This window comes from Rana temporaria, chromosome 7, assembly GCF_905171775.1.
Source record: "Rana temporaria chromosome 7, aRanTem1.1, whole genome shotgun sequence".
Taxonomy (NCBI): domain Eukaryota; kingdom Metazoa; phylum Chordata; class Amphibia; order Anura; family Ranidae; genus Rana; species Rana temporaria.
In genome coordinates this window covers 204,733,279-204,743,140 of record NC_053495.1, presented here as the reverse complement: position 1 = coordinate 204,743,140, position 9,862 = coordinate 204,733,279, and the positions used below count along the sequence as shown (strand labels likewise).

At 48.5% G+C, this 9,862-nt stretch overlaps 1 protein-coding gene across 1 annotated transcript; it reads left to right on the top strand.

The window, feature by feature from the left end:
* Positions 1–3,365: 3,365 nt before the first annotated feature.
* LOC120946250 (basic salivary proline-rich protein 3-like) lies at positions 3,366–9,113 on the top strand. Its single transcript, XM_040361080.1, has 2 exons — positions 3,366–3,376; positions 8,111–9,113. Exons 1-2 carry the CDS (start codon positions 3,366–3,368, stop codon positions 9,111–9,113), a joined length of 1,014 nt encoding a protein of 337 aa, XP_040217014.1.
* The last annotated feature ends 749 nt before the right edge of the window (positions 9,114–9,862 follow it).

Below are 9,862 nucleotides of genomic sequence, written 5' to 3'. Positions count from 1 at the left end.
AGAGACGCCAGTCGTCCCCCATAGCTGTCTTCCCCCCCCCCCCCCATACTTTACCGGTTGAGCCCGACCGCTCTGGGGCCTTTCACACTGATTCATCTCTGCCTCCCACTCAACTTTAATTCCCCCCTCAACCCCAGATTACGTCTTTCCACTCTCTTCTCCCCGGGTAACTGGACGCCATGGCTAATGAACCACATCAAGACCATACACGCCTCTAGAACTCCCAGATGACCTTTTAGAAGACAGACCAATTTTCAATTCCTTTACCCATTTACAGCATCCACGAAGCGACTGCTTTCGCCGCTAATTAGACGAACACTACTGGACCAAACATTACACCCTTCGTTGAGCGCCTCTATGGGCCCCTCCCCGCCCACAGCATGATCCCCGACGGGTGGGCGGTGGCTGGGTTGACCCCCCAAAGGTCTCAGGCTTCACCATGCAAGATGTAGACTTTGTTTCTCCTCTCGTCCGAGAGTATATGTTAACTGACCAGAAAGGAATGCATCATTAACCCTTTTCCATTCCCCTCCACCCCCCCCTTTTTAGCGTTTTACTTTTACGCCACGTATTACTTCTCGGATTTCGTCCGTTGTTTATGCGAAATGTTACGTACTGTTGACTATGCACTTACTGACGACATTCTGCGTAGTGTCGAATCAGCTGTATGTACACATATTGTAACTCAATAAAACGTTTATAAAAAAAAAAGGAAAGGGGGTGTGAGCGAGTGCCGCCCCCCCTTCTCCTCCTGAACCGTACCATGCCCTCAACATATTGGGGGGGGGGAATGCTTTGGGGCAGGGTGCCCTGCAGGTCCCCCCTCACCCCCAAAGCACCCTGTCCCCATGTTGATGAGAACAGGGGCCTCTTTCTGGCAACCCTGGCTGTTGGTTGTCGGGGACTGGGGGAGGGGGCGCTTATCATAATCCGGGGCCCCCTGATCCCAGCCCCCCCACCCTGTGTATGGGATATATCGTACCCCTACCCATTCACCTGGTGGAAGAAAAATGTAAAAAAAAAAGTTTTTTTAACCACTTCATTACTGGGCACTTAAACCCCCTTCGTGCCCAGACCAATTTTCAGCTCTGACGCATTTTGAATGACAATTGCGCGGTCATACAACACTGTAACCAAACTATATTTTTATCAATTTTTTTCCCACAAATAGAGCTTTCTTTTGGTGGTATTTGATCATCTCTACGATTTTTATTTTTTTGCGCTATAAACAAAAAGACAGAAAATTTGGGAAAAAAAAAACATTTTTACTTTGTTATAATATCCCAATTTTTTTTTTTTTTTAATTTCCTCGGTTTAGGCCGATACGTATTCTTCTACATATTTTTGTTAAAAAAATAAAAAATTGCAATAAGCGTATTTGATTGGTTTGTGCAAAAGTTATAGCACCTACAAAATAGGGGATAGATTTACGATTTATTTTATTTTTTTATTTGTAATGGCGGCGATCTGCTTTTTTTTTTTTTTTTTTTTTTTTGTCAGGCCTGCGATATTGCGACGGACACAAATTTGGGACCATTCACATTTATACAGCGATCAGTGCTATAAAAATGCACTAATTACTGTATAAATGTGACTGGCAGGGAAGGGGTTAACACTAGGGGGTGAGGAAGGAATTAAATGTATTCCCTGGGTGTGTTCTAACTGTGTGGGGGGAGGGGGTGACTGGGGGAGGTGACCGATGCTGTGTCCCTATGTACAAGAGACACAGATCGGTCTCCTCTCCTCTGACAGGACGTGGAGCTCTGTGTTTACACACAGAGCTCCACATCCCTGCTGTCACCGCCGATCGCGTGTACCCGGCGCACATCACGGCTGCCAGGCACACGCATGGGCTTCCCAGCGATGCGCCGGCACAGTGTTTACCCGCTGCGCGCCCCCCAGTGGCGCGTGGGTAATGCACAGAAAAAGACATCCACTCGGCACTTTATAGCGCGGATCTCGACAAGACGTCCACAGCGCGGCTCTCAAGTGGTTAAAGTAATTTTAGGTAGCTCTGGGGCGGTCTTCTTACGACTCTGGTATGGATTTTGGGGGGGGACCTGGTATGCTCATGGAGGGGAACCCATACCGCTTCCTGCAGATAAACGTCGGCAGAATGGCACAGCTGGGCACAAGCACATACCTGTATGGCCTCTAAGTGCCCAGCCGTTGCACCCGATCGGTCCCCGGAGCTGAAGAACGGGGAGGTGTGTGTGTGTGTGTGTGTGTGTATATATACACATACACACACACACACACACACACAGCTTCCCTGTTCTTCACAGTGGCAGCTTCATTGATCGTGTGTTTCCCGATATAGGGAAACACGATCAATGATGTCACGCGTCCAGCCCCTACAGTTAGAAACACAGATGCGGTCACATTTAACCCCTTCAGCGCCCCCTTGTGGTTAACTCCCAAACTGCAATTGTCATTTTCATAGTAAACCATGCATTTTTTTTTTTTTTTGCTGTGAAAATGACAATGGTCCCAAAAATGTGTCAGATGTGTCCGCCATAATGTCGCTGATCGCCTCCATTAGTAGTAAAAAATAAATAAAAATTATATATATGTAGAATACGTATCGGCCTAAACTGAGGAATTTTTTTATTTTTTTTTTAATATCTTTTTGGGGATATTTATTATAGCAAAAAGTAAAAAACTTAAATTTTTTTTCAAAATTGTCGCTCTATTTTTGTTTATAGCACAAAAAATTAAAACCGCAGAGGTGATCAAATACCACCAAAAGAAAGCTCTATTTGTGGGGGAAAAAGGACGCCAATTTTGTTTGGGAGCCACGTCGCACGACCACGCAATTGTCAGTTAAAGCGACGCAATGCCGAATCGCAAAAAAATTGGCCCGGTCCTTTACCTGCATAATGGTCTGGTGTTGTGGTTAACCTGCCAATCCTATGCACATTAAAGCAAAACTAAACTCTCTCATGAACTATTTTTAATCCTTCTGCTGCTAGCATTGCTAAATAGATAGGTGTCAGAAGATTCATAAGTAACTTTTCCAGCCATTTCAGCTCCAGCGGCTCTTCTATTGAAACAGACTACACAGGGCCAGCCTTCCATCCCCATGACCCTGTCAAGTGTCACCAGTTGGCTGTTTTTTCTTCCTTGGACAGCGAATTGACACCGTTATACAAGCTGCACACTCACTACACAACATTGTAGCAAAGTGTCATTTCTTCAGTGATGTCACACAAAAAGAAGAAAATATTTACAATAATGTGAGGGAGGGGGTGTACTTACTTTTGTGCGATACTGCGGCAGAGCAGCCACTCTGTGCCGGATCAGGTACCTAATACGTGATCCAACACTTCCAGGTCTGGGTGCTGGTGACCTGATCTGCGGGTACCATGGTCTCGAGGTAGAGCGCCAGAATAGCAATCCATGTATGTAAACACGGCAGATTGCCACTCTGTCAGTAGGGAAGGCAGGCATCCTGTGTTCCTGCAAAGCAGATACAAGGATCAATGCCTCCCCCTAGTAAAAGCACCTCCCCCACAGTACACAAACACTGACTAGGCACAAAGTTAACCCTTTGATTACCCCCTGATGTCTAATTCCTTCCCTGCCAGTGTCATTAGTACAGTGACAGTGCATATTTTTAGCACTGTATTAGTGTCTAAATGTCTGCCACAATATCACAGTCCCGTTATAAGTCGTTAATAAACACCATTACTAGTTTAGTATAAAATAAATAAAAAAATTCCATAGTTTATATAACTTCTGCTAGAGCAGTGGTTCTCAACTTCTGTCCTCAGGGCACGCTAACAGGCCAGATTTTAAGTATTACCTTGGGGGAGATGCAGACTAGAATACTGCAATCATTGAGCAGCAATGATATCACCTGGGATGTACTTCAGTTATCTTGCAAACCTGGCCTGTTGGTGGGTCCTGAGGACAGGAGTTGAGAACCACGGTGCTAGAGCAGGGATCTCCAAACTACAACCCTCTAGCTGTTGCAGAACTACATGTCCCATGAGGCATTGCAAAACTCAGACATGACTAGGCATGATGGGAATTGTAGTTCATGAACAACTGGGGAGCCATAGTTTGGAGACCCCTGTGCTAGAGGATTCTTGTATCTGGAGGTCCATACTCAGCATCCCCACATGTTACGCAGGTCTTGGACCACCTCTATAGTTAGGAACCCATCCCCATGTCCAGGTGCTGCCAGCTGAGGACATCTGCCTGCTTATCTAACATGGCTGGAATGTGACGTTCTACCTAGGACAGGATTCACCTCTTTTGTCACAGCAAGATATTAGATTCCTTCCTGATGGTTTATATACACCACACCACTGTGTCATGTCCATCTCTTTCGGACTGGAGTGTCTGATCTCGAGACCAGAGAGTCAAACTTCTCACGTGGAAGAAACACTCTGGCCTGAGATGTGTCTAGGACCAGATTCTCCAAGCAATGAGTCTGTTCCAATAACGGTTTCTAAAGTTTCTGGATTCAACTGAACTATTGTAATACCTTGACAGCTAGAAACATTGTCCAATGGGGCAACCAGACCAGTCTGGCGCTACACAAGTCCCATACACAACAAACTGCGACGCTCGGTGTGTTCTGACACAAATCAGAACCAGCATTCACTTTTTCAGCAATTTGAGCTCCAGCCACTCTTCTATTGGGTACAGCTTACATGGGCCATCCTTCGCTACCCATGTACATCAATAAGCCTGGGCTGCCCATGACCCCATTGCCCGTTTACCTCCCTTTGGACCACTTTTGGTCGGTCCCGAACACTGCAGACCGGAAACATCCCACAAGAGCTGCAGTTTTGGAGTTGTTCTGACCCAGTTGTCTTAGCCATCACAGTTTGTGCCTTCTCAAAGTTGATCAACTTGTTCGCCGACTTGCCGCTACTCACTTTCAGGTGCTATTGTATCAAGATAACATAACTCAGTGGTCATCAACCCTGCCCTACAGGGCCCACTAACAGGCCAGGTTTGCAAGATAACTGAAATACATCACAGGTGATATCATTTGCTGCTCGGTGATTGCAGTATTCTAGACTGCATCTCCCCATGGTAATACATAAAACCTGGCCTGTTAGTTGGCCCTGTAGGGCAGGGTTGATGACCACTGACCTAACTGATAGGTAAAATGATTATGGTTGGTCACTGTATTTACCGTGTGTGTCTCGCTCTCTCGCCCCCCCCCCAAAAAAAAAATAAGACCTACTGCGATTTTCAGGAACGGCTGCAATATAAGCCCTACCCTGAAAATAAGCCCTAGTGTATAGTGCTTGTGAGTGTATACACTACTCCGTTGCAGTAGTGTAGACTGTGTGTGTGTCTCTCTATGTGATACAATTGTGCCAAGCACCTTCGGAATAGCGCCGCTCTGCGATCAGCTGATCCTCTCCTCCCAGCGGGGGATCTCGGCCCCCCTCTCTGTGCAGAGCTCCGGCAGGCTTAGGAAGTGGCAAGCTGCACTCAGCTGATCTCTCCCTCCCTGAGATGCCAGCGAGGGATTCCCCCCTCATGCAGAGCTCAGCCAGGCTAAGGAAGTGGCAAGCTGCATTTAGCTGATCTCCCCCTCCCTTAGATGCCAGCAGGGGATTTTGCCCCCCCCCCCTCCATGCAGAGCTCCACCAGGCTAAGTAGAAAGCTGCATTTAGCTGATCTCCCCCTCCCTGAGATGCCAGCAGGGGATTTTGCCCACCCATCCATGCAGCGCTCAGTCAGGCTAAGGAAGCGGCGAGCTGCATTTAGCTGATCTCTCCCTCCCTGAGATGCCAGCGGAGGATCTTGGCGCGCACGCCCCCCCCCCCGTGTAGAGTTCTGGCAGGCTAAGGAAGTGCAGACCTCCGGGCAGGTCACAGGCACTATAAGAAGGTATGTGGCACTACATCTGAGCATTGTGATGCAAACATTCTACAAGCACTTTTGCACAGGGGATTCATGACAGGGAGGGAGAGTGACAGCACATGGCATGATAAGACCTACCCCAAAAATAAGCCCTACGGTGTCTTTTGTTGCCAAAATGAATGTAAGACCCGGACTTATTTTTCGGGGAAACACAGTAGTAATGGGTAGAGCTTCAAAACCCTTCCCCTCCTATAACTTTGGTCAACACAAAACCCCTAGCATATAAAAATGGAGGTACTTGCCATTTCTGGGCTAGATTCAGAAAGAATTTACGTCGCGTAAATTCAAAGCTGCGCCGGCGTATCTTCTTTCTGTATTCAGAAAGCAAGATACGCCGAAATTTGGCTAAGATCCGACTGGCGCAAGTCTCTTACGCCGTCGTATCTTAGTTGCATATTTACACTGGCCGCTAGGTGGCGCTTCCGTCGATTTACGTGAGGAATATGCTAATTAGGTAGATACGCCGATTCAGAAACGGACGTCCGCCCGGGGTTTTTTTTTTACGTAGTTTGCGTAAGGCTTTTTCCGGCGTAAGGTTACTCCTGCTATATGAGGCGTATCCAATGTTAAGTATGGACGTCGGGACAGCGTTGAATTTTGCGTAAGTCGTTCGCGAATAGGGCTTTGCGTAAATTACGTTCACGTCGACAGCATGACTATTTGCGACGGGATTAGGAGCATGCACACTGGGATACGTTCACGGACGGCGCATGCGCCGTTTTCGTTAGAGACGTCATTTACGTGGGGTCATGTTTTATTTGCATAAAACACGCCCACCTCTTCACAATTTTAATTCGGCGCGCTTACGCCGGCAGATTTACGCTACGCCGCAACTTAGGGCGCAGGTTCTTTGTGAATCCAGCCCCTGCCTCACTAAGTTACGGCTGCGTTGCGTATCTGAGATACGCTACGCCCGCCAAAAGTTACGGCGGGCTATCTGAATCGAGCCCTCTGACTTTTATGCTGATCAGCAGATTCATGGATCTCAAACAATTTCTGCCACTGAAATCAGAACTCCCCCCTGCATACATCTTCCCAGTTAGTGGTCTGCTTAGGTAGCAAATAGAGTGACAGCCTAAAGCTACAGCATCTGTTAAAAGTTAGTAAGTGCATCCCACCATTCCCAGCAAACTGAGCTAAAGTCTAAAAACATGAATGTGTCACATACATACAAAAACCTAAAGCGGAAGCAGTTCAGCCCTCATATTTCTGTACATTAGCTCTAACAACACAAAAAGGACAAACAGGGCAGGAAGTCATAGTGCACAGGGGGGGGGGGGCTTGTGAGGTGACATAGAAAGAATTACTGCGCTAAAAACAGTCGAAATCACTAACAGAGCTGCAACAACAAAGTGTCATACATACACAATACAAGCAAGGAAAAAAGGAGATGTTGCGCTATTTTTGCGCTATATTTTAGCGCAACATCTCCTTTTTTCCTTGTGAGGTGACATAGCAGGAAAAGTTAGCGAGTGGAAGAACACATGGAAGCCCCGGGGGAGCCCCTGAGGGTTGGTTTTATGATATGGTGCATTTATTTGGGGTGGGGGGGAAAAAATAAAAATAAAATTTCAGTGCAATAAATCAAGAAAATATACAACACAATGAATAAAAATCAATTGGCACAAAAACATAAAAAATTCATTCCTTGGCCTCCCCTTATCAATGAGTACCCGAGCCCGAAAGAGCCAAAGAGCAGCCATTTTGTAACCAAGTCTGATGTCAAACAAAAGCGGCCAATTAAGTCACTAGAATTCGGTGACATCCACAAGGCAGGGGTGTCTCTGTGTCTCATGCCACAACATTAGAGCTGTGTAAATAGGCTGGCCCGAGTGTGGGGTCAACATACAAAATGGCTACCTTCATATGAGCGACAAGTACACGGAACTTCATGATAAAGGGATTCCTTTAAATTCCAGTTATCTCCAAGCTATACTCTTTATATATTACCATAAACCATATTTTTTTTTTCCCTGCGCAAATTAAACATTCATATAGTGCAGGTAGCAATGACAGCGTCCCTGACGTAGCGTCTTAAAACCTGTGGGACAAACCAATTTTATTTGTTTCCATGTAATTGTGGCAAGGCTTGATAAAGTTTTAAAAAAACTACAATCAGTTTTAAGGAAACATTTGGTAGATACATTGGATTATTTAAACAGATCTCAGGCAAATATTAGGTGCTGTTCTTAAATATGAACAGTTGAACTCTCAAAAGTAAAAAGTCCTGCCCAAGAGCATTCGCCAGCCAGGAAGGCCACGGCGCCCCCAGCGAGCCAGGAAAGCCGCGGCGCCCCCAGCGAGCCAGGAAAGCCGCGGCGCCCCCAGCGAGCCAGGAAAGCCGCGGCGCCCCCAGCGAGCCAGGAAAGCCGCGGCGCCCCCAGCGAGCCAGGAAAGCCGCGGCGCCCCCAGCGAGCCAGGAAGGCCGCGGCGCCCCCAGCGAGCCAGGAAGGCCGCGGCGCCCCCAGCGAGCCAGGAAGGCCGCGGCGCCCCCAGCGAGCCAGGAAAGCCGCTGCACACCCAGCGAGCCAGGAAAGCCGCTGCACACCCAGCGAGCCAGGAAACCCGCAAGCCAGGAAAGCCGCGGCGCACCCAGCAAGCCAGGAAAGCCGCGGCGCACCCAGCAAGCCAGGAAAGCCGCAAGCCAGGAAAGCCGCGGCACACGCAGCGAGCCAGGAAAGCCACGGCACACCCAGCGAGCCAGGAAACCCGCAAGCCAGAAAAGCCGCGGCACCCCCAGCAAGCCAGGAAAGCCGCGGCACCCCCAGCAAGCCAGGAAAGCCGCGGCACCCCCAGCAAGCCAGGAAAGCCGCGGCACCCCCAGCAAGCCAGGAAAGCCGCGGCGCACCCAGCAAGCCAGGAAAGCCGCGGCACCCCCAGCAAGCCAGGAAAGCCGCGGCACCCCCAGCAAGCCGCGGCACCCCCAGCAAGCCGCGGCACCCCCAGCAAGCCGCGGCACCCCCAGCAAGCCAGGAAAGCCGCGGCACCCCCAGCAAGCCAGGAAAGCCGTGGCGCACCCGCCAAGCCAGGAAAGCCGCGGCGCACCCGCCAAGTCAGGAAAGCCGCGGCGCACCCGCCAAGTCAGGAAAGCCGCGGCGCACCCAGCAAGCCAGAAAAGCCGTGGCGCACCCAGCAAGCCAGAAAAGCCGTGGCGCACCCAGCAAGCCAGAAAAGCCGTGGCGCACCCAGCAAGCCAGAAAAGCCGCGGCGCACCCGTCTGATAAGGGTTTCACTGGTAAAGGCTTGACTTTTTTTTCCCCTTTTTGACTCTGGGACTAAACCCCACCTACTATCTCCACACCCAATGACAGTGTCTCAATGGCCAATACACTGGCCAGGGAGAATGGTGATCAGGTGGAGCCCAACTCCAAAATAGGAAACAAAAGGCAATGAAACTAGTGTCAGACGGGTGCACAAAGTACTAATATACACTTGCTCTTGGATAGGACTTTTAAAATGGCCGATTGATTCGGATTAAAGATTTTTTTTCAAAGCGTCTACTTTACAAAGTGAATACCCTACTTCCATTATTCCTTAAATCACTCAAATCACAAAGCAAGACACCGCCCAATCAGTGTAGCCAGCCACATATGAAGAGCTGGCTGTCCCACCATGGACGCGGTCGTCCCACGTACGTTATTTTGCATGTATAGTTCAATCAACTGCATTTTCAAGTCCCGAGACAGATCTGAATTAGGGAAAAGATTTGCGTGGGGGACGCTGAATATTTCCATCCAGCTGATCCCAATTTATTTTATTTGTGCCACGTTTTTAACGGCAGTACTGAACCCCAAATAGTTTGCAGTGGACAGCAAGCGGTCTCCATATACGGTCAGCTCTTTGCATACAGATTATTAGAATTACATCAGAACGCCCCCCAAGATGTTTTGGTTACAAAAAGGCCTGAAAATAAATCATAAAAATGCACAAAGAGGAAACAAAATGTAACATATTTGGAACACTGACAGGG